The 25,763-nt window shown below is 34.2% G+C and overlaps 1 protein-coding gene across 6 annotated transcripts in view; it reads left to right on the forward strand.

The window, feature by feature from the left end:
* PPP3CB (protein phosphatase 3 catalytic subunit beta) overlaps positions 1-25,763 on the forward strand; it is a 50,851-nt gene that overhangs the window by 17,383 nt on the left and 7,705 nt on the right. For 2 of the 6 annotated variants that reach the window (XM_031956502.1, XM_031956506.1), the window contains exons 9-13: positions 1,901-2,026; positions 14,714-14,791; positions 20,155-20,181; positions 22,411-22,495; positions 25,450-25,547. In XM_031956502.1, the coding sequence (XP_031812362.1) occupies positions 1,901-2,026; positions 14,714-14,791; positions 20,155-20,181; positions 22,411-22,495; positions 25,450-25,547 (414 nt within the window). The remainder of the gene's footprint in view (positions 1-1,900; positions 2,027-14,713; positions 14,792-20,154; positions 20,182-22,410; positions 22,496-25,449; positions 25,548-25,763) is intronic. The other 4 variants (XM_031956504.1, XM_031956507.1, XM_031956505.1 and 1 more) reach the window with 2 other exon arrangements.

Here is a 25,763-nt window from a genome sequence, read left to right on the forward strand (position 1 = left end):
TATAGGGCTCATTTAAAGGAAAAACAAATCCAGATTCGGATTCCATTCTCAAAAACTGGGCAGAATTCTAGATTTATCCTGTGCCAATGATAGATGTCCGCAAATGTGATAACCTCAGACAGTATTACAGGAGCTGGTATTTGGTGCTTAGCACAGAGATTTGCAGCTTTACTTGTTTTCACCTGTCAGATCTTAACCCTGGAATAGATTAAATGATTTTTTTCAGCTCTTGCAAAAAAAACCTAGATCATTGTTTGTCAAAATCATATTTCTATTTGTTTTTACTACATGTAGGAATCACGTTGGTGTTTTATGTTCCTGTGTAGTTTGGATACATTTAAGACATTTTGCTTCATCTTACAAATTTTCCAATTTGTAAATGTTATATTTTTTAAAACTAAGGTTAAAAAGTAGAGATTAGTTTAGAATTCTCAAGGCTAAATTTTCGGGTTTTTTCATATGATGAAATGTGTAGCATTATTTATGACTGCATACCACATATCTTAAACCTTTTGAACATTTCAATACTTCCATGAAAAGCGTTCAGTGATTAAAGCTCTATAATCAATAATAATCATGCCATTTTACATTTCCATAATGCCTTACAGTTTCTAAAGCTCTTACTTGACTTATTTGGTCTTCACAAGAACCATGTGAGGTAGGCACATTACAGGTACTCTTATTTTATAGAGGATGAACTAGGACAGCAAGGGTGGGACACATAGGTTTGTTGACTTTGCTAAGTTTTCATTGCTTGGAAATGACAGTCCGGACTAGAAATCAGTTCTTCTGACCCTTGAGGCCAGGGCTCCATCAAAAAATACATGAATAAAAGCCAATGACAGTTTTTCTAGTTAATTTTATTTTAAAGATATTATTCTCATTGATGACTCAAAATTTCAAAATAGAAAATTTAGATTCAAATTAAGTAACTTTTTATTGAGACTTCTATGTGGAACGCACTGCTGGTTGCTAAGGATATTACCATGACAATACAGGGCATCATCTGTACCTTAATTTGGCTTATAGTCTAATAGATGAAATGTGAATTTTTCAAATATCTCATTCAGAGTAGACAATCAGTGTATAGGAGACAGGGTTCAGATAAAAGGAAAGAACACTTCTAGTTTGAGGAAGATTTCATGATGGAGTGGAGGCATTTGATCCGAGCCTTCAACAACAGGTAAGGGGAGATTAGTTAGATATTCAAGGTGCAAGAAATGGCATTGAACAAAACTCTGGAGATAGGAACACATAAAACATATTCAGAAAATTCTAAGTAGACTAGTCTGTTTGGAGTTCGGAATGTATCCAGGAGAGTGGTGTGAGATAAGTCTGGAAAGGTATGTTGGGATTATGTTTCCAAGGGTTTAGATTTTTTTTTTTTCACTTTTGTATTTTACTAAACTCCTCCCCTCCAAAAACAAAACACAATTTTTTTTCAGTGATTTTATCCCTTATTTCCCCCAAATTGAATGAAATATGCACATTTTAAAATTGAATTATTATTTGTGGATTTAAGTTAAATTCAGCTTGGCCACTTTTTAAAAATTACCTGCTATTAGTTATAGCTCAAGAAGTCTTTATGAAACTTCTACCCCATATAATCTCACCCCTTATTTTTATCATTGAATTATCTCAAGAAGAAAAAACAAATTTTTTTAATTTTTTATTTTTTTGAGAAAAGAAAATTCTTAAAAGAAACCAGGCATTTTGCTCTTAGACTTGAATGAAGATATGGTTGGCCATTTTCCCTTTTCTAAAAGAATGTTGTAGCCCAAAATCAGTGTCCTTCCTTCCCTTACAGTCCAAAAAATGAATTTAATATTTTCCCATTTTTCTGTTACATTTTGTGCTGAAGTTAAACATTCTTACATTGACATTTAAACTTATTTTCCAGCTGCTGTATTAAAATATGAAAATAATGTGATGAATATTCGACAGTTTAACTGTTCTCCACATCCTTACTGGTTACCCAATTTTATGGACGTCTTTACATGGTCACTACCATTTGTTGGAGAAAAAGGTATGATTTACATAGCAGTAATGAACAATTTTACTGCTGCTTCTACTTGAGTTTACTTTTGTATATTGATACTTGCCTAGAGGAACATGAAGTATGGTTTCACCATGGGTGCAGTTCTTATGTCAGTGGGTGTGTGGAGAGGAGAGAGCCTCAAAGATATTTTAGTTAGCTGTTTACAGCCCCCATGTGAGGATGTCTGGGGGGCTGGGAGAAGACTTAAAAATAGCACAGTGTTGTCTACAGCTGTTGGGTTTTCTTTCTTTTTTGTTTAGCTTAAATCTTATATGAAGGAGTGGTGGGATGATTTTGCTCTGGAAGGGACTTTTCTGTACAAGTCTCATTTTCTGGGATGCAAGACTGAAGATTTTTAAATATTAGTCATTTCAGCAGTTCTGTATATGTAATCTCAGCTTCCACCCTTCTTCACTTCTCATACAATAAAATTAATAATACAGAATTTAAAATACTAATTTTCTAACAATTTATGTATACTTTCTACAAAGAATGAAATGTTGAAAAAACACAAATGCTATTGTAAAACTTTAGTATGGTGTCCTTTAGAATATTTAGGATTGATTTATTTTTTATCCTTTTTTGTCACTACTAGAATAGGATTATATAGCAAGTATTTCAATTTCCTTGAATGTAGAATATAATAATATAAGAGAAGTGGGGTGGTAGTAAAACATTGTGTTCCAGTTTCTCCTCTATTTTTTTTTCACCTCTTCCATGTTACGCAATGTTCTTTCTGTACAGGATGTACTGCTTCTGCCAAGGCTGCTTTTGGTACTGAAAGACATAGCCAGTATGCAAAACTGAATGTTTAACAGGTTGTCTGCAGACGGCATGCCAGTCTTTGATAGTTATAAGTTCAATATTAATATAACATGGAGATAGAATTACTATAGTATTTCAGGAGCCAATCAGTTAAGGGCTTGAGATGCAAGGATTCTATTACATGTAAAATCATTTTTCTTTGGACTAGCTGAATAGCTCCGTCATAGAATCATACAGCCAAAGGACATCACAGAGAGGCTTTAGTTTCTTTCCATAGCTCTGGATTGTATTACAGCTAAACCATATTATTTAAAAAAAAAAAAAGATTGAAACTGTTTTTTTGACAACAGTTTTGCCAAATCCTTCACTAAGTTCACATCCTACTCCCCCCCCCCCCAAAAAAAAAAAAACCGTTAAGCAAAACTTCTTAATGGAATGATTGAGCCTTTCTACTTTTGTATTATATTTCGATGTTTATATATGGAGGGAAGAAAATCCTGCTAATTCCCTTTATACTTTTGTCTAATACATCTTCCTGTTTTAATTTAAATTCTTCTTGCTTGAAAGATAAGATAGGAAGTAGCAATAGCAGCAGTTTTTTTTATTTTTATTTTTTTATTTAATGATTTCTAACAGCAGTGTTTTATTATAATTTTTTTCTATACAAAACATATGCATGGGTAATTTTTCAACATTGACCCTTGCAAAAACTTCTGTTCCAACTTTTCCCCTCCTTCCCTCCACCCCCTCCTCTAGATGGCAGGTAGTCCCATACATGCTGAATGTTAAAGTATATGTTAAATACAATATATGTATACATATTTATACAGTTATCTCATTGCACAGGAAAGATCGGATTTAGAAAGAAGGTAAAAATAACTTGAGAAGAAAAAAACAAATGCAAGCAAACATTAACAGAAAGAGTGGAAATGTTATGTTGTGGTCCATACTCATTTCCCAGAGTTCTTTCATTGGGTGTCGCTGGTTCTGTTCATTACAGATCAATTGGAACTGATTTAGATCCTCTCATTGAAGAGAGCCTCGTCCATCAGAATTGATCATCATGTAGTATTGTTGTTGAAGTATAAAATGATTTCCTGGTTCTGTTCATTTCACTGAGCAGTATATCTCTCCAAGCCTCTCTGTATTCATTTTGCTGGTCATTTCTTATAGAACAGTAATATTCCATAACATTCATATACTACAATTTATTCAGCCATTCTCCAATTGGTGGGCATCCCTTCAATTTCCAATTTCCAACCACTACAAAAAGGGCAGCAGCAGTTATTTTTAAAATTAACTTATTTCTTATTAGCAGAATGTCATGGAATTAGAATTTTTGAACTGGGAATAAATGGCCTTAGAGGTCATCTAATCTAGGGGTTTTTACTAGGGTCTATGAACTTATTTTTAAGAAAAAATTTAATAACTATTTCATTGTTATTGTATTTTTTTCTTCTAAATTCCAAATGTTTTCTGCATTATTCTGTGAATGGTTCTTTTGACTCTACTACACTACAAAAGGAATACATGATCCAGAAAAGGTTAAGATCTTGTGCCAGCTCCTTATCTGATTCTTGAAAAAGTTTAAATGTTTAGCTTAGTTAGCTTAATTGATTTCTGGGTTCTTTTGTTCTCCCCATTGTAGTAACAGTTTTACATGATGGTCGGGTGCTAAGTGGACATGGAGTATATAGAGTATTAACTTACAGTAAAGAGGACTTAAGTTCAAATACTACCTGAGACACCTGCTCTGATCCTGGTGAAGTCACTTAAATTTTTTGTGCCTTAGTTTCCTCTTCTATAAAATTGTTATTGCCGTTCAGTTGTGATTCCATTTGGCATTTTCTTGGCAGAGATACTAGAATGGTTTTCCTTTCCTTTAACTCATTTGACAAATGAGGAAACTGAGGCAAGCAGAGTTAAGTGATTTGCCTAGGTTACACAGCTAGTAAGTTTTTATAAAATAGGAATAATAAATAATAGTTAGCTAACAGGGTTGCTGTGAGGATCAAAGGAGATAATATATGTAAAGTGCTTGGAAATTATTAAAATGGTAAATAAATATTAGCTATTATAATTCAACTAAATATTTCTAAGAAATGTTACTTAAGTTTGAGTTGTTACGTGCTTTTGTGTTATGTGTTTCTGGTAAACATATATTAATTTTTTATAATACACATTTCTTTTTGAATTATGTTGAGAGAGAAAAATTAGAACAAAAAGGAAAGAAAACCACAGGAGAAAAGAGAAAAAAACTCAGAAAAAAGAAGTGTACATAGCATGTGTTGATTTACGTTCAATCTCTTTCTGGATGCAGAAGGTGTTTTCTACCCAAAGTTTACAGGATTGCCTTGGAGGTGCTTTTGTTTCTAAATAGCATTGTGCTAACATTAAGCCTCCAAACAGTTCAGAATCTCCTGGTAGGAATCTGTAATTTTACAAAAGAATTTGGCCTGTTTATTATACACACAGGGAAGACCAAGTAGACAATAGATACCTATTGTGGATAGACCAACAACTGTAGAATAGTCAAAACTGAATAAATGATATCACTTTTGCAAAGGTTAGTGTCCATGGATGTAGAACATTGCATATAATGTCAGGTTTTTTTCTACATGATGATTATTTTTTAATGTTTTTTTGTTTGTTTGTTTGTTTGTTTGTTTTCCTTTTTAAAAAGTCTTTGTTATAAGGCTTTTAAAAGCTTTTTTATTTTTTGCCCAGATTTCAAAATGGACCTTTTGTGGTACCTATCCATCAGTATGTATACTGGAACAGGCAATACAGGTGCACAGTGAGGTACAAGAAGAGAGCAGGCTATATTGCTTTCAGGAATTATCAGAGCTCCTTTTACTGACCCTAGCTTCTTGTGTAAATAAAGACCCATCTTTTTCGTATTTTCATATTTCTATTGGCGTCTCTTATATGGCAATGAAATATGGAATACGACTGCTCATGGTGGATGTAATCAAGAAGAGAAGATGGCAGAGATAGACAAGAATAGCCTCACTGTATCAGAAATGGAAGGTCCCCAGCACACTGAGGGGAGGATGTGTCAAGAGTGGCACAGAATGGGCAGAAATGAAATGAATGGGTTTCAATCTCTATTGTTAGAGAAAAATCCCAAATTGTTGCCATGAAAGATTCATTTAAGGTAAAAAAAAAAAAAATAAAAAAAAAAAATAGCCATGCTCAGAGACAGTAGCTTTAATTTGTCTATAATTTCTTTAATCATTAGCTTGTTTAAAATAGGTCAATTTAGAGCTTTTTTCATTTTTATCTTTCTAATTTGTTCCTTTTTTTTTTTTTTTTTTTTTTTTTAACCTTTGCTTTTACTACTCCATGATCTGACTGTACATAGACTGCATTTCTGAAATGATTCCCATCATGGTATTTCCTGTTTATGAAACTATCCTCAGTTTCTTTTTTTTTGGTTATATTATTAGGCTTATTACATTTTTTTTAAAAAGTATTCATGATATACATACATAAGATTTCTGAAAATTCTGTACATTTTTAGATTCCTTCATGTTTTTAGTCCATTATCATGTTTTCCATTGTATTTTTGCCAGATTTTTTCTGCCCATTTAAAAGCTTTAAACTGTACTGAGATTTTTGGACACTCTATATATTGTCTTGCTGTGGAACATCTCATCAGGATCTCTGTAGGAGTTGTCTTATTTCTTTATTCTCTTCAGTAAAGCTCTGTAATAAATATTAGCATATAAGTTGTACTTATTTTTATGGCAGAATTTTTTTTAAGATGCTTATCTTGAATACTATAAAGTTTGATGATCAACTAACTTATAAAATTGTTTATTGTTGCCTTTGTGCAAACAACATAACCAACTTGGATAATTCCTTTGTTCACTTCTTCAAAGGGAACTTTTTGAGTCATCCCTCAATTTAATTGAAACTTCCCTGAATTCTAGTTGCATTTCTGCATGTAGTAAGTACTTAATAAATGCTATTTTATTCATTGTTAAGGAAGAATGGCAATATAGACATATTTCATCTCCTTCAATAGTAGATCTTTGGATAAGATCTTGGATTAAGAGTCCCAACAATTACTTTAATATTTAGATAATCTAAAAGATAGGTGGCCTTTAGCATGCTCTACCTTCCCTTTTCTGCTATTATAACAAGTCATTGCGAAAAGATTTGCATAGGATTGAGGGCTATTTTGTCGTTTTCCTTATGATCCAATAATTCATCACCTAGTTGTCGTGCAAGATCTCTTTTTTTTTTTAATACAATAGTCTCTTCCTAGGATAACATTCAAAGCCTTTCCTACTTAGTGGAAGTTTGAACTTCTATCTGTAGCTTATATCCATCTTACCTAAACTTATACAACCCAGTGACTTCTATACCACAAAGATGCATTTGTGTAGAATATAAGTTCTTTTACAGATTGTTATGGTGGAATATAAGAGGAAAAAAACAGTGGAAGAGAAAATGAGACTGTAGAAATCTTGGTATAATATTCAGGTAGGCTAGCTCACTTCTCAGTCATCATAAGTAGAATGGGAATGAAAACAACACAGAGACATTAATTGTAGCAGATCTGACACATCATTTATATTAAGATTTCCTTAATGAGTAATGGAGCCAATACTCAACACATAGGGACCTGATTGCCTGCTAGATGAAGTGAAAGTAGCACTTAAGATTAAGTTGAGAAGTTTGGACTGTGGCCTTTCCAGATATGCAAAAGAAGGTCTGTTGGAAGTGACGATATCCATTATATTAGGGCTCTTTTTTTTTTTTTTTTTTTTTTTTTGCTTACCATTTTTTTGGTTTGTTTTTTCTTTGATGTAAAACAATAATTTTCCTTTTCCTTGATGGGTGATATAGGAAATAGAGTCCTAGAATTGGAATTAGAGAGACTTGAGCTTAAATCTGGTTTTACACACTTTCATCACTTAATCTCTGTCTGCCTTGGTCTCCTCAACTAACATGAGACTTCTATGTCCCAAGGTTATTATGAAGATTGAATGAAATACTCTTTGTAAAGCACTTAGCACAGTTCTTAGAACATAGTAGGCACTTAATCCTTGTTAAACATTTTTAAAACATTTTATTTGGTATATTTGACATTCTTTTGAGATGGTACAGGGGAGCTGTGCTTAGTGGCTACAGATTATTCCACCATCTTGCCAGAAGTTTTATAGACCAGAGGTATTAAAGTCCTGGGACCTGAACCAGATTAAAATGTAATTAGGAAATGTTAAGCAAAATATAGTGCAGTGTCGATAATGTTGACTTGTGTTTTTCTAATTCAGTAGGGATCTATTTTTATTTGGGTTTGATATCATCATCTAGACAATTTTATATTGTAGATAATATTTTTTAAAATAATATTTTATTTCCCCCCTCCCTCAGTTATGTGTAAAGGGTATTTTAACAAATTGAGTAAAAAAAAAATTTGAGTTCCAAATTTTCTCTCTTCCTCCCTTACTTCCCCCCTCCCTGAGACTGTAAGCGTGTGTGTGTGTGTGTGTGCAATCATGTGAAACATTGCCATATTGGTCATGATGTGAAAGGAGACAAACCCAATGGGGAAAAAATGCAGAACTTGAAGAATAGTTTGCTTTGGGTGGCAATCAGTTCTTTCTATGGAGCTAAATAGCATTCTTCATGAGTTCTTTGGAATTGTCTTGTATCATTGTATTGTCAAGAATACCAAGTTATTCTCAATTAATCTCAATGATTCTCAATCATTGCACAGTATTGCTGTTACTGCGTACAGTATTCTCTGGTTCTGCTCACTCTACTTTGCCTCCATTCATTTCAATCTTTCTAGGTTTTTCGGAAATCATCCTGCTCATCATTTTTCAGTATAGTAGTTTTTTATTATAATCATACCACTGCTTGTTCAACCATTCCCCAGTTGATGGGCACCCCTCAGTTTTCAATGTTTTCTTCCACAAAGGATCTGCTTTCCATAAAAAGAACTGTTATAAATATTTTTGTACAAATGGGTCCTTTTTGTTTAATCTTTTTGGGAAATAGATCTAAGAGTGGTATTGCTGGATCAAAGTGTATGCCACAGTTTTATAGGCCTCTGGGTGAAGTTCCAAATCAATAGACCATATCTTTCTCTTCATAGTTGGAGAGAGATGCAAAATACAATATTTCACTGTGATTATTGCTTGTGAATTATACAATTATACTTGATGATAATATTAATAACTTTTTGCTTTTTAATATTTTAAAATTTACAAAAGTATTTTCCTTACAATAGTGCTATATGAGATAGTACAAGTATTGCTATCCTCATTTTATAGAAAAGTTTATTGAGACTCCGAAAGATGAAAGGATTTGCCTATGAATATACAATTAAGAATTTTAAAATCCATGATTTGATCCCAGATATTCAGGTTTCTAAGTTTGGCACTTTTAAAAAATATATTTTTTTTAACATAACTTATGGTAATAAATGATTCCTTATACCTCTACAGAAGCACTCTCCTTTGAAACAAAAAAAGTACAACCTAACTTAAAACACAACGCATTGACTATGTCTGAAAATATGTGCCACATTTTGCACTTCTTCTACCACCTGCTTCTCTTCTTGAAAGATTGTTTTATCCTTCAGTCTTATGAAAATCACCCTGAAGCCCATTGCATTGTCTGTAATTTTCCCTATGCATATATTAGGATTACACATGATTTCTTGATAGATATAACCATACAGATAATTTCATTCACCAATCCTTTAATTACCTAAATAAAAAGAAGAATAAAACAAGTAAAAATATGTTTGCCAAAAATATTTTCCATTATTGTGAAAGTGTCTTAGGTGGGAAAAGTTTCCATCTTCCTTCCAAAATGAATAGTAAGATATGTCTCTGCTTCTTTTTATGTTACGTTTTCGAGGATTGCATTGAGAAGTACTCAGTGCAAAGAAATTGACCTAGAAACCCATGCAAGAAACATTAAATGGATGAATAATGGAAACAGTTTACAAATTATGAGATGTATTTCATTGGGCAGCACATTGATTTTAGGTATCTTAGATAACCACTGCAAATGGCCCCATTAGAACTGGAGGAATAAGGCAAGCAGCATTATATTTGGGGAGAGTGCATGATTTCAATGATTCTAAGTTTTTCCTTGTCACAAACGCCTGCTTTATAAAACACCAGTATTCTGCTAGTGATGACATATGGCTGGAAATCTTAGAATACTGATTTCATAAGAATGAAGTTGTAGGTGGCTCAGAGAGTAATGGAAAGGCATCTTGTGGGTTGCATCTTATTGTCCCTGATGTCCTGTGCCCTAGAAGTAGCATAAAAGACATTAAGGAGTTGTATAACCAGTAAAAGATGATAGCTATTCATTTAATGAGAATGAGGGGTGACAATGTCAGTTTTCCACTGCTGTCCACAAAAAGAGAAAAAACTTTAATTTCTTGCTCTATTACTTGGCATTGTAGTATAGAGCATAGAGCATTGTGTCTGCTGATAGAATACCTTTCTCAAGTCCAGACTGTCAGCTTCCTTCCGTGACTTTGGTGATCACTTAGCTTTTTCCAGATCTCATATAAAAGATCCTCACATAAAGTGAGAGAATTAGATTATTTTCTCTAAAGCTGTGATCCTAAAGCTCAGAGTACATTGAGTATGGGATGGAAATTTAAAGTAGAGGGCTTAGCCTTGGGAAGGAAAAGGAACTGTTCTTTGTCAAGAATATAGAACAAAAAAAATAAAATAATGAGGCTGCTAGATGGCACAATGAATAGAGCACTGGCTTTGAAGTCGGGAAGATCTGAGTTCAAATCCACCCTCAGATGTTTAATACTTCCTAACTCTGTGTGTGTGTGTGTGTGTGTGTGTGTGTGCGCGCGTGTGCGTGCATCCACGTGCACACACATGCATAAGAGACAGACAAACAGATCCTGGGCAGCCCCAATTGCCTCAGCAAAAAAAGAAAGAAAAATGGAATAATCTAGAGAAGTTTTAAGATGTAAATAAAGAATATTACTAATTTACAAAGTGTCTCTCTTTTTCTTAATATAGTAGGAGAGGAGGTCCTCTAATGAGAGTGAGGTGGGAAGATCTACCCACTGGTAGATCAATCACAGTGGGAAATACAATAGTCATGTAGACTACTGAGTAGTCGTGAAGGCTCAGTTGAGATTTGTTAACATAAATTTTTAGTGGACCATCCTGGTCCTCATTTCAGATTTCCTTCAGCAACAAGCAAATGGGAACAGAGTAAATGACTGATGAAAGTAATCGAGAATTGGAATTTGGCAAGGCATGGGGGTGTTAGGACAAAGGTAGAAAACAGTGAATTACTGAACTGGTTATAAGGCTAGAGGAAAGAGATGGATTGGAAAGATAGGGAGGAGGAAGATTGGAGGGGTGAAATGATGAGGTTTTCAATGAAGAAGCATAATAGGTCAAGCAGAGAACAAATTGGAAGCATAGGTTATCAGGAATTTCAAAGTTCTAGGTTATAGTAGAGTAGTTTTGGATGATGGTGAAGATACAGGTATCCTCATCCCTGTTTGTGGCTGAGGTAGAGTAAAGATAGTTTTGGAATGGGGAGTACTAAGGAAGTTGATAAACTTGGATTTGAAAGGAAATCCATGTGTTTATTTAAGTCCCAAGTATGAGGGCAGGTTAAGAAAGGATTAAGTATGATCTAGAGAGTGATAACAATTTTCAGATGAAAAAATTGAGACCATTTCTAATCATATGAAAAAATGCTCTAAATCAGTCTTGATCACAGAAATGCAAATTAAGACATCTCTGAGCTGCCACACTTCATACCTCTTTGATTGTCATTACCTTTTTCTGTCATTTTAGTCAAATATTGGAGGGGATGTGGGAAAATTGGGACACTTATATTGTTGGTGGAATTGTGAATGGATCCAGCCATTCTGGAGAGTAATGTGGAACTACACTCAAAAGAGCTATCAAACTGAATACTCTTTGCCCCAGCAGTGTTTCTACTGGGCTTATATCCCAAAGAGATCTTAAAGGAAGGAAAGGGACCCACATGTGCAAAAATGTTTGTGGCAGCCCTTTTTGTAGTGGCAAGAAACTGGAAAATGAGTGGATGCCCATCAGAATGGAGAATACCATAACTTTGGTATATGAATGTTATGGAATATTGTTCTGTAAGAAATGATCAGCAGGATGACTTCAGAAAGTCCTGGAGAGACCTACATGAACTGATGCTGAGTGAAATGAGAAGAACCAGGAGATCATTGTACACAATAACAAGATTATACAATGATCAGTTCTGATGAACGTGGCTCTTGTCAACAGTTAGATGATTCAGGCTCATTCCAGTGGTCTTGTGATGGAGAATGCCATCTGCACCCAGAGAGAGGACTGTGGGGACGACGGAGTGTGTTTCACAACATAATGTTTTCACCCTTTTTTGTTGTTTTTGTTTTGTTTCTCATTCTTTTTGATCTGATTTTTCTTGTACAACATTATGATTGTGGAAATATGTATAGAAGAATTGTTTAACATATTGCTGTCCAAGCAAAATAACGGTTTGATCATGTATATATTTATTGTGTATCTAATTTATACTTTAATATATTTAACATCTACTGGTCATCCTGCCAGCTAGGGGAGGGGGTGGGGAGAAGGAGGGGAAAAATTGGAACAAAAGGTTTGGCAATTGTCAATGCTGTAAAATTACCCATACATATAACTTGTAAATAAAAGGCTATTAAAAAAAAACAAACAAACATATTGCTGTCCAGGGGAGAGGTGGGGAAAATGGAGGAAGAAAAAATTTGGAACACAAGGGTGCACATTTGCAAGGATAAATGTTGAAAACTATCTTTGCATATTATACTTTTAAAATAAATAAGGTATTTTTTAAAAATGATCTGGTAGATAACAAAATCTAGGATCTGAATAGGGTAATAAAGATAGAGGAAACTTCTAAAGGAGAAAAGTTTGTGAAGTGATAATGTATAAAGGTTGTCTGAAGTGACATTGAGGAGCAATTTTGCCTATTTCTCCTTGTTAGTGTGTTTAGGACATGAGAGAAGATTCTGGTAAAAATGTGGTCAGAATTGCAGTGTTTTGCTGGGAGATCCAGGATATTGTAAGAGTAAGAAAATGGAAGGAGAATGAGTTTCATAGGATCATAGATTTAAATATAATGGGTAGAGGCCATAAAGGTCAAGTCCAATCACACTTTTGCAGATTAAAAAAAAAGCAACTGAAGCATGGAAAGAGAGTTTAAATGAGTTTAAAGTGAAAAGTGTATATGATGAACCCTCGTTCTCTAGGGGCCTGAAAGGAGGTGGTATTGGGATATTTGAGTAGATAAATATTGTAATTAGTTCTCTAGGGCCTCACCAAGAACACCCCACAATACCTTTTTGATTTCTAGTGTTATTGTGAGGGTCATCTTCCCCTCCTCCCCCCTCCCCCCCCCCAATTGCTGTAGGATCTGTTGTAAGCACTAGAAGCTTTGGTTTTCAATATCAACTTAACATTTATGCAGGACATTGAGGTTTGCTAAGTGCTTTTCCTGCTCACCTTCCCATATGCTTACTTTTCTATGGGGATTTTTATACAATTTTTTCATAAGAACTTGGGAATTGGTTCTATATGGGACACAGAGCTTTTCCAAACCCTGTTATTCTCAATTTTTTTTCTCTCTCTTTGAAACTCTTCCATGTATTTGTCAAGAGCCACTACTAATATTTATGCTCCTTTAGAATATTTCCCTAATCTTTCTCTCAAATGCTAAACTATTTCTTGAGTTAGTCTTAGAAATATCATTCAAATCTTCTAGATTAATTTTAGCCATAATTTCCCATTTCCCCTCACTCTACTTAGCCATTTCAACTTCTATCCAACCTCACTTCTCTTTTCTCCTACAACCACTCTTTTTGTAAGCTCTTAGCTAGACATTTGTGGTCATAGCTTCCTATTTGGTTTTACTGCTTCTTTTTCTTATCTACCTTACCTATGGCTGGTAATGTTATTTTCCTAAAACACATTTGATAATGATAATTTCCATATTCTCTAAACTTGGGTAGGTCTCTGTTTTTCTTTGGAGCAAATATAAACTCTTCTATTTGCCATTTAAAGCGCTTCACAATGTGGCCTTTCCAAATTTAAAATCTTCCCCCCTTCTCATGTTTAATGATTCATCCAGCATGGGCTTTTTGCTATTCCTTGAACCAGTGCTTCTGTGCTTGAGTTCCAGCATTTAACAGGCTTGAAAAGCACTTTCTCCTCACCTTTGCCCCCTGTCAGGCACTCCCTTCCACAGGATTCCCCCAAGCTCCATGTCCTCCTCAGAGTCACCCTCAGCATACAAGGCAGAGTTGGGCACCTCGTGAATTATTAATGGGGCTTCTTGTGGGTCCCACAAGGTGGGGGTGTGACTCCCACGTGGGTCATGTAACTGACTGGGGAGGTCACAGAATTAGAATTTGTCAGCAGTAAGTGTTGGATTTGTATACTTATTTTACATACTTGTTTGTATACCAGAGGTCCCCTAAAAATTTCTCAGGTGAAAAGGGGTCGTGAGTAGAAAAAGTTTAAACAGGCTTGCTTTGGTCTAAGCCCTTCACTTTTTAAGATTAGAAAAGTGAAGCGTAGAGTGGTTATGGGACTTAGTTCAGATCACATAGAGAAAAAATGGCAAGATTGGAATTTGAATTCAGGCCCTGTGTTTCTCAAATCTGGTACTCTTTTCATTGCTCTTTTAAGTTATATAATTACTATAACAAATATATTGGTTTACTGGATATTTTTGAAATGTCACAAAAATAATTAATATATTCCCAAAGCATGTTAGGATAATTAGTAGTTAAATTAGTAGTTTACTTGTAAAATTTATCACATGTGAATGTTTACTACAATATGTGTGAATTAGCTAATGTAATTTGTTCTTTTTTTTTTTCTTTTATAGTGACAGAGATGTTGGTAAATGTTCTGAGTATTTGCTCTGATGATGAACTAATGACTGAAGGTGAAGATCAGTTTGACGGTATGAATATTATTTTTACTGCTTTTACCTAGATCATTCTTTTAGTACCCAGGAAAAAAAAGATTGTTGTAAAAATAGTTATTGCTCTCAGAGAATTTGTATTCCTAGAAAGTAAGATCAATTAGGTTATTTCCTGTTTTTATGAATTTAAAGCATTTTTACTTTTGTAGGGATATATGGTAAAGGTGATGAGATTTGGAAGGAAAGAATAAAGATTGTGAAAGGAAGGGAAGATGGAAAGATTGGTTCCTGGGAGCACTCTAGAAGGAAGGAAAGTGAAGGAATTGAAGGATGATAAAGTGCTTCCTGATTACCTCTGTGTGTTATGCTTCTAGCATATCAAAATTCTGCCTCTTCACTATTTCTTCTGAAAGCCAGCATTAAACAACCCTCAATCTAGAAATTCTTTACATTCCACAAGTTCACTTTTAGGTTGGTAGTTTGACTCTAAAGACATTTCCCCCTGGAAACAATGCATTTAATAATAATTAGAAGGTCCCAGATTTACCCCTAAACACCTATTTAACTCAGGTCACTAATCATACTATATAGTGCCTAACTACTTTGTTTTATTTTTTAAAATCAATTTTATTAAAGTTAGTTGAATTAAATATAAACATTAAATTATTTTCATTTCATATCACTTGATTTTTATCCCAATAGAACGTAAGCTTTTATAGTTTCTACACAAGTGGAAAATTTTGGAACATTTGCTTGCGTGCGTGTGTGTGTGTGTGTGTGTGTGTGATTTTTTTTTTTTTTTCTACAGACTTTCTTATCTAAGTTTGGAGAGGATCTTCACCAAGTTGTGGATATAGGGTGATGGCTTTTTAAAAAATTTTATTTAATTAAAAAAAATTTGTCACAGAAATGCTTGAAGTCTACCCACAAAAAAAAGTTTCATTCAGTCCAGGAAGAGTAACCACACTGATGAAACCATAATTCCTTGAAGTAATAAAGTGATACTTCATAAAACAGATACATTTATTAGTGGAGCTCATATTTTTGGCTTTTTTAATAGATAAATAATATTCCATCGTGTTATAGGCTGTAGTTTTTTGCTTAACCATTCATTCCTTTAGCATTGAGTATTTGAGTTCTTTTTCATTTTTTTGGAGTTTTTTTTTTTCATTTTTAAAAATTATGCTGTTATGAATATGTTTATCCAGATAGGTGGTGTGTTTTTTGTTTTTGTTTTTTTAACTTCATAAAGAGAAACTTGTGGAAAGACAAGTAGGAATAGACTATGAACATATTTGTAGCTCTTGTTAAGTTTTCAGGTTGCTTTCCAGAATAATTGAACCAATTTGTAGTATCAGTAATTTTTGTTCACAGTTTGATCAAGATTAGTTTTACGATTTTTATGTATTTCTTAGAAGGTATGAAATTTTTTTTAGTGTTTAGATTATCAGTTTATTTCTACTGACCTAGTTATCTAATTGAAAATCTTTACAATTTTCATGTATTTGTTAATTTTTTATACTTTTTGATAACATGCTCTTATGATTGGTGCCTGTCATGTACATTCCCCTGCCCCTCCCCTCTTTTAACCTTTTTTCAAATACAGGAGGATAACTACTCTTTGAGTATATTTGCCTGACTAAATGATATTTAGTCTTCATTGTGCTAAAGTTGTTCATTTCAATTTGTTTTAATGTAGTCATCATCACCATCAGTGCCCTCTCTTTGATAGGAATAAGTTTGTCATTCCTACAAAGCTAAGTTTGATGAACTAGAGTTTATTTCTATCATAGTTTTAGTCCATTTCCTGATACTGCTAAGTATTCCTGTATTTTCTGTTATTTCTAGCCCATCAAACTACTTAGAATATCATTTTAAACTATTTCTGATATATTTTCTGGTTAAGTTTTTTGGATCTTAATGATATACAATTGTATATAATTATAGTAATAAAAAAAAGTTTTGATAGTTAATGGGTTCACTAATACCCTTCTTTTGATGTAGTAGGTATCTACTATGTCTGTATTGTGCTGGATACTGAGGAGATAAAGACAAAAATCAGATGTCCCTGTTCCATATATTCTATTGAGAAGACAAATGATATTCATGGAGATAGATAAGGAGAAAATATATAGAAAATAAGTATAAAGTAATTTTTTTTAGGAGAACATATTCCCATCTGATCTTTTTCAACCAACAGTGTACTTGGGGACTAGATTTCTACAGCTCTTTGTATTTGCTTGCCTATGTTTGTCCAGATAAATTTGACTTTTAATTTGTTAAATAATACCATGGGGGTTTAAATTGGGATTACATTAAATTTATGAATTAAAGAAGTATTATAACATTTATAGTCATCATTTATACCTCAATCTATTTGCCAAGAGATTTGAGGCGATTCTTTATGATAGTTATAATCGTCCCATTCAGTGCCAATATGTTTTTCTGTTTACTCAGCTCTTCAGTAATTATAACCCCCCCCTTTTTTTGGGCGGGGGGGGGGAGTCTTGATTTGTGTTTACAGTGGTGAAGGGAGAATCCAGAGGAATCACCTTCTGCCATTGCATTTCAGCAAGTGTTCTGTAATTTATAGTTCTAGATAGTTGTCAGGGATGTAGAGATACAATAACTTTCTCGGGACCCCACAGCCAAAACATTGTGTCAGAAGAGGGACTTATAACCAAATTTTCCCTCTTCTGAGGTTATTGTCTGTCCACTAAGCTGTGCTGACTCTAATTTTTTTTTTTTTTTTTTACCATTAACATTGTGTAATTTCCTTTTTTCTTTTTTTCCCCTCATTTTCTTTTTAAAAAAATTTTTTTTCTATCTTGAATTATTTCTAGTAATGTTTTGCTTTTATTTCCTTGAATTTTTAAAGTATCTATTGTCATTTATAAAAAAGTTTTATTTTTAATTCCTTTCCTATACATTTAGAGTTTCCCAAAAATCTTACTGTAATTTAAAGCTATTAAAGCCTAAAACTACACTAAGACTTTTGGAACAGATTCTATTTTATATGTTTATAATGTTGTGGGGTTTTTTAAACCAACATTTCCAGTTTAAATAGAATTTATGTTTTTTCTGGCCTTGATTCTACTTTTAATGGGAACAATTTTAAAGTTTCTACTTTTGGGTATGATTTCAACCCTTAATTTTGGATATGCTATATCATGTTAAGAAAGGAATTACCTATCCTTGATTTTTTTTTTTTTTTTTTTTTTTTTTTTTTAGAATTTTAATCATGAGTAAATGATAAAATCTGCTAAACTGTCTTCATGGCATCTTGTAACTTCTCTCATATTTGTATTTTTCCTATTAATATGAATGGTATAGAAATTCTTATATCATTGCCATTTTTACATTTCAGAGAGAAATACAACTTGGTCATAATGACTTTTTAAAACATATTTATAACAGTATTTCTATGGGAAAATACATTCAGTGCGCTAACTTTAGATGCCAGAGTGACTCCCCCATGTTAACAACTCTTCAGCAAAAGTCAGGTGGCCCATCTTTGTTTACCAGGCAATAGAAGTAAATAACTGACTCCAAGCCACAAGGGGTTTTTGGATGGGACTAGTGTAAAAACCAGGGGAAGGGGAGAGGTGAACTGAGATCCTAAGGACAGAGGAAGGATCAGGGAAGCTCTTGGGGAGCGACAAGAGCATATATTAGAGAGAAATAAAAAGTTGGTTGGCCCAAGTTTTTCTCCTTTTTTCCTTCTCTTTCCCATCGCCTAAGTTGTTCCTTTTCTCTTCCTTCCTGATCACTTTCTTATATTCACCCTTCTTTGGTGAGTTAGGTAAAGTAAAGCGAGCCAGTAGGATGAGAGATAGTTATCATTCCCTCCCATTGACTCATCTGTCACCACCATAAACTTAATTGCTAGTCTGCCTAGCATTGGAACAAAGTTGGAAAGGAAGGTATGAGGAAAGAAATTAAGCAGCAGTAAGGAGGCAATAACATTGTTGAGAGCAATGAGGTGAAAGTTGTCTTTAGCCTCCAGGAAGAAAGAAGTTCTTAAAGCCTTACTTCAAATTTAGAATCATTTTGATGAGATTACTGAAGAATGTGTTAGGTTGTTAAGTGAGATCTTTGTCACAGTAATTGTTTGTTTTTTCATTGTAATTGGTGGGGAGAGGAGAATACACTTTGTATTTTGTAGTGATGATGATGTCCTTAATATATACTGTCTTTTCAAAAAAAGGCATGCAGCCTGCATATATAAATCATGTGGAATTGATTCATTTAACATCTTTTAAAATGTGCTACCTAAAAAAAAATAATAATAATTTTTAATGTCCACTTTAATCACGAAAGAAGAAATCCTGTCATCCTGATTTGTGGGCCTTTTTTTAAAAGTATAATAAATAAATAATTTAACATGGGGTTTAAGGGTATTATTTTACTAGTCTAAAAATTTGTTATGGAAGCATAATTGTGTAATGAAAATGAATTTGACATTAAAGGAATAGGGCTCAAATTCTAGTTTGCTGCTTATGTTTTCTCTGACATTAGGAAAGTCACTTAACTTTATTTGCTCTTCTATAAAATGAAGATATTTAGCTTATCAATCTATTGGGTTCTTTCTAGTTCAGAATTCAATATAATTAGGAATAGATGCATTAGGGTACGGAATATGTACTGTGCTGATACTCTCCTTTTGCATTCTTTAGTATTGGGATTTTTTTGCGTGTAAATCTGCATGTAAAATCTGCTATTGTGCAACAAGACATTTCCAAAAGTTCTCCAATTAGACTGAGAGCAGAATGTCTACATGCTGTTTTTAGTCTATGTAGAATTAGTATAATTCTGATTCAAGAAGTATTGTACTTTAGATGTTCATATGGTATATTTTTTTGTTTTTTCTTTTATTGAAAATAGGGAAGGTCTACTAAGGTGTGCACCTTCTCTGTACACAATATGGAACTAGGATTCCATTTTGCAATGTTGGTGATCTTCAGAAACCACATGAACTCCTATCCCATTTATGTCATTACTTTTACTTGAAACACATTTCCTTTGGGTGACACATGTTCTTAGGCATGTCAAAATGGACGTGTGCGATTGTTTGTGGCACATTCTTTAGAAGTCTTATGTGTTTCCACGTGTTTCTCCTGTTCTTTAGTTATTTCTATTTTCATCAAATACTATTATGAGTCATGAACCTATCTCCTTAAAATTATCTTCTTGACTTGAGAATTTTCCCAATGGCCTCTCCCTTTTATTCACTAGTTTCTATAGTACTACTTTTTTCAAATGTGAGGACTTTCATTTTCTTCCCTTTCTTCCCACATTCATTCTTCAGTACCACTGCCAAGTTAAATATCTATCTTTTTATTTGTCTCAACCATCTTTTTCTCCATCATTCACTTCCTTTTTTCTGGACTCTCCATCTGAAGAACGACTCATATATGGCAATAAAAAAGGTACAGACCAGACAGAGTTACCTTGTTTTGAAATATGACTTCATAAATTGTTTTATCTTTAAGTTAGCAAGTTAGAGAGTTTGTGTTTATCTAAAATGATTCTCATTGGGCACTGAAAATTTATTTTAAATTTACCTATATTAAATTTTGTTTTGTTTTGTTTTGGAAGTCATATTCCAAGATGTCTGTCTTTCTGTGCATGGAAATATTTTCCCTTTTTTCATTCCTCTCGTCTTTAGATTTCATTCTTTTACCTATTTGTAATACTTTGTATTTCTGCCTGCATGATTAGGGTGTGTTCAGTCGCCTGTCTTGTTCCTTAAAATAATTTTACTGTGAATATTTTATTTTAATATTATGCATGATGTGTTCATAGATTGTTCCAAAATCCTGACTTGTTATAGTGTTTTTATTTCAGTTATTTTTTTAAATTAGCTATATTTCATATTCTATTTGACTTTCCTGAAATGTGTATAAGGTTTGATTTCACCTTGTTATAGTTTCCTCAAAGTCTTAACTATAAAATTATTTTCTCTCTCTTTTTTTCATGAACTATCTGTTCAGTAGAAAAGAAAGTGACTTACAGTGTAACCTTGGACAAATCACAACTTCTCTGCTTCTATTTCCTTATCTATAAAATCTGGGATCTCTAAGGTTACTTTCACTTTTAACATTCTGTAAATCTAATTAATAATTTTTTTATATCTATTAAAATACTCTTTAGCCTTGATTTTATATAGTTCTAATTATCAAATTTGTGGGAAGTTTTGTTTATTTTGGGCAAAACCTGTGTTAAGTTGCAGAAGAAGTATATTCAGTGCTTATACTAACATGGTCTCTGAGCTTCATAATCATTGTAAAATTGTGTTGTAGAACCTATACTCTACAGTCTCTTGTTTTCATCCTAGAAATTGAATTTCTTTTTCAGTTACCTTGAAATGGTTTTCATTTGTCTAGTTGTCATCTTAATTTACATGTGTTTATAGGCTGCTCAATTTATAACAAAGCACTTTAGCACAGAAGACTAGGTCACTTATAATTCTCAAAGCCTACAGGGCTCTACTGGCGTTGCCTCTAAAATCTTTCCAAGCCATTCTTCCTTCCTTTCTTTCATTCCTCCTCCCCTTCTCCCCTCTTCCCTCAAATAAAGATGAAGCACAGCTTTCAGGAGCCATACTCCTGAGGCTAGGAGTGCCTGTAGTTACTATGCAGGAGCAAACATTAATTTAAAAACTAGTATGTGCAGAGAATTGTGCTAGGTGCTGGTGGATTTATAGAGTTTAGATAAAACAAAGTTCCTGCCCTCAAGGAGCTTACAATCTATAGAGGAAAAGTCTGTTTCCCTTCTTCTGTTGAATCCAGACCAGCCCTAGAATTGTTTAGAGGCTGAGAAGAAGTGCATGACTTCTGTGGTTTCTCTAGCTGAGAAGTTCCTAAGTCTTCAGAGTTTCTTTTGACACAGTGAAATAGGAAACATAGTTGGTTGGCTTTTGGAAGGTGAAGCAAAATGTTGTTGACAAGCATCTTTGCTATAACTACCTTCACATAATGCTTAGGATGTACAAGTTTTCACTTTTATCCAAGATAATCCACTCTAGTTAGTTAGGATCTTTCCAATAGAATAGTTATTATAGCATAGTTTTTTAGACCAATGTAATATAAAAGATCCAATGCTATCGTTGTATGATGAGGAGCCTTTAATAATTCTAGCTTGTGTGTTATGGGCTTCTATGAGGATGAAGCAGTAAATTCTGCAGAATAATTGCCAATTCTTTCTTGGCCACTAATTTGACGAAATGTTTTGTATTGGGATGGAGTTTCTTTCCCGTTTGTGAATGATTATTAATTGGCTTCTTTTTTATTTTTAACTAATCACTCAGTAGTGTGCAAGCAAGCAAGTTTGTGGATTAAGTTTTTTTAAATTGTTAATCAGAGCTTAGCATCATATTGATATCGAGTCAAGTGTTGAGAGAGAATCTTTCCAATATAAGATCAGCAAGTTTTCTGTGTGGCTGCAGGTGTCTGGGGGGTTTGGTACAGATGGTGTGTGTGTGTGTGTGTGTGTGTGTGTGTGTGTGTGTGTGTGTGAGAGAGAGAGAGAGAGAGAGAGAGAGAGAGACAGACAGACAGAGACAGACAGACACAGAAAGAGAAACAGGCTAATATTAACTGATATGTGTGAAGACTCCAAACTTGAACCCCTCCCCCCCTTTTTTATTCCATTGAAAGTAGGATCAGCGGCAGCACGGAAAGAAATAATCCGAAACAAAATTCGAGCAATTGGCAAGATGGCAAGAGTCTTCTCTGTTCTCAGGTAATGGTACAATTTGTCAATTATTTTTGTGCATCAGTCATTTTTCTTCTCTCTAGGACACCAAATGTATCTCACTTGGCATCTAGAAGCAATGTGCTAACATTCTTCTGTTAAGAAAGTGGTATTTTTATGTGTTAAACAGAATAATAGAGATTATGTTTGTGAAGTAAACTATTGAGATGTTGCAAGTTAAAATCGTTTATCTATGGCTTCCTGGTGAATTCTCTGAAGATGCCTCATGTGTCAGTCTCTTGTCACCCATCAGGATATATGGGACACTTTCCAGTTTTGTTATCCGTAATGTGTCTCTCTTGTTTCACAACTTTCCTCTCACTTCCCAGCTTTTGGAAACTGACTTTCCATTTCTAATTTAACTCATTAAAGTACAGGGAGGATCACCATGAATGTACTATGAGGAAGACCCAGAGCAAGCATGTCTTTTTTTTTTTTTTTTAATAGCTTTTTATTGACAGAACATATGCATGGGTAATTTTTCAACATTGACCCTTGCAAAAACTTATGTTCTAACTTTTCCCTTCCATCCCTCCACCCCCTCCCATAGATAGCAGGTAGTCCCTTACATGTTAAATATGTTAAAATATGTGTTAAATACAGTATATGTATACATATCTATACAGTTATCTTGCTACACAGGAAAAATCAGATTTAGAAAGAAGATAAAAATAATCTGGAAAGAAAAACAAAAATGCAAGCTAACAATAATAGAAAGAGTGTAATGGGAAGCATATCTTAAGGTTAAGAAATAAAGATAATTTCAGTGGCTCTTCCATTTTTTTTCTTATTTATAAAAGTTAATAATATGTTTGTCCCCTGAGAGCTATTCAGAAGTAGTGAGCAATAGCAATTTAAGCTGATAGGGGAAATGATTAGATGAAAATATTAGTTCTATGCCCATTCTTTTTTAAGGACAAGTTTTTGTGATCTTTTTATTTTAACATTACTTAAATTTTCCATTCTCTCTCTCCCTCTCCCCTATGCTCCTTTCACTGGAGCAGGCTACCTGGTGGTCAGAGCTTGATTACTCTAATTTCATTGTGTTATTCTTAACATGGGCACTAAAATTGTTGCCACTTGATAGGGACCAAAGAAAATTTTGATCCACTTTGTATGTATGGGAGAAAATTCTGTGAGTTTGAAACATCCATTGGACTCTCTTTAAGCCCATTCTAGAGAAGCAATGGGATTGGAGATGATAGGAACTCACTCACATTATGCTCTTTGCTTGGTCTTGCCATGGCAAGGGTATTATGAAGTCACTGAGTTAATGGCAGTATTTCTTGCGCTTCTGTAATGTCTGATTTGCTTTTGTGTTCCCTTTGAGCCCCTCTAAAACCCTAATCCTATTGTGATGAAACACAATATGGAAACAGTAAAATAGGATAAAGAAAATCTCTCTGTCAGGTTATATATTTTATACTTGTCCACTTTTCCTGAAAACTCTTCCTCTGTAATTATTGACTAGATTTGGGGATTTCCCATTATTCAGCAAACTTTTGCTTAACTTAACCTATTCTGCCTAGCTAAGCTACTTTGCTTGGCTATTTATACACTATTGCCAGCAGTTCATCTACTGAAAAGAATTTTGCTGTAGGCTTTTTAAAGATTGTAGTGTTCTGATTGAATGGTCTTCAGAATGGATATGGAACCTGCTGAGAGGCAGTGTCCTAACCGCAAAGGAATCACCCTCCTTGTCTGTGGCCAGTTGTGAGATGGGTTTCTATAGCAAAACCATGAACATGTTTTCCAGCAGTAATAATAATAATAATAGCTAGCATTTACCTTACATTTGAATAGTTTGAAAAACAATAAATATCTCGTATCTTCATAACAAGCCTAGGTGCTACCATTATTTCCATTTTTCAGATGAGGAAACTAGAGTAGACAAGTTATTAAGGGACTATTATAGGGTAACACAGCTAATAAGTGGGATTTAAATTCTCTCCAGGTTCAGGTCTTTATGCACTGCCCCATGTAGCTGTCCACAAGACTTCTCTGTTTGGCTCCTCCCTGTAGGGTACAAGTTCCCAACTCCTTCCCCTTCTTCTATGCCAGGGGTTCAGCATTGTAATTTAACAGCTATTTGAGTACCCACACCAGCAGTTGATCAGGTGCCATTGGGAAAGTTCTCTTCCTGCCCCTTGACACTCCCTACCACTCTTCCAATATCATCTGGAGGTTGCAGCATGTGCCCTTTGGCAAGAAGGTTTTTATGGGATGAGTTGCCATATACACATCATAGGTTTTCCCACTATCTTTCCCTGAAGGCTCATCCTTCTTCCAAACTTGACACTTGCTTCCTTCTAATCACGTTGATTTATCAGCTTCAGAGTCATTTAGAGGACAACCTTGATATGGTCTTCAGTTTTTCACTCACTATCTCCACTTGGGCATCCAGTGATTTACCACGTCTTTCTTGTCTGCCTCCACAACACCTTGCACAGCTGTTCCCTTTTCTGTTGACCTAGCCAGAAATCTAGTTCCAGGCCCCCCCCCTCTTGACCGAACTCTTAACAGTAGCCTCTGAATAGTGCCCTTCGCCTTCAGTTTCTCTATTTTCCTATTCACTCTCTGAGGCAGAGCTGAAGCAGGGATTTTCCCAAAAGTGTTAAATGATCATGTTGCTTCTTCATATGGTAAACTCCATTGAGTCCCTGTTAGCTCTAGGGTCAAATATAATTTCATCTTTTTACTCTCTTTAAAATATCTGTTCCTATACAAGTTTGGTAAGGTAAACATATAACTCGTATATAAGTAAAAGATATTCAGGGAATACATGCTCAAAAAATGTTTGTAAAATATTATTGTAAATAATAATTAGACTAAATTATTAAAGCAGGAGCTGTTTCTTGTCTCTGTCCTTACTTATAAACAACCATTCTGACAGACATTTATAGTGAAAAGTCCTGATATTTGTTGTCTTTGTTTTTCTCCAGGGAGGAGAGTGAAAGTGTGCTGACACTCAAGGGCCTGACTCCCACAGGGATGTTGCCTAGTGGAGTGTTGGCTGGAGGACGGCAGACCCTACAAAGTGGTAATGATGCTATGCACCTAGCTGTGCCTCAGATGGACTGGGGCGCCCCTCACTCTTTGGCTAACACTACATATAATGCATGCAGGGAGTTTCTTCTGCTTTTCAGTTCCTGTCTCAGCAGCTGACATGGGCAGGGTGCCATATATATATATTAGGCAGTTACTGATCAATACTTGATCAGGGTAGATACTTGAGAGTCTGGTTATTTATTTCACA

Source organism: Sarcophilus harrisii, chromosome 2, assembly GCF_902635505.1.
Source record: "Sarcophilus harrisii chromosome 2, mSarHar1.11, whole genome shotgun sequence".
NCBI lineage: Eukaryota > Metazoa > Chordata > Mammalia > Dasyuromorphia > Dasyuridae > Sarcophilus > Sarcophilus harrisii.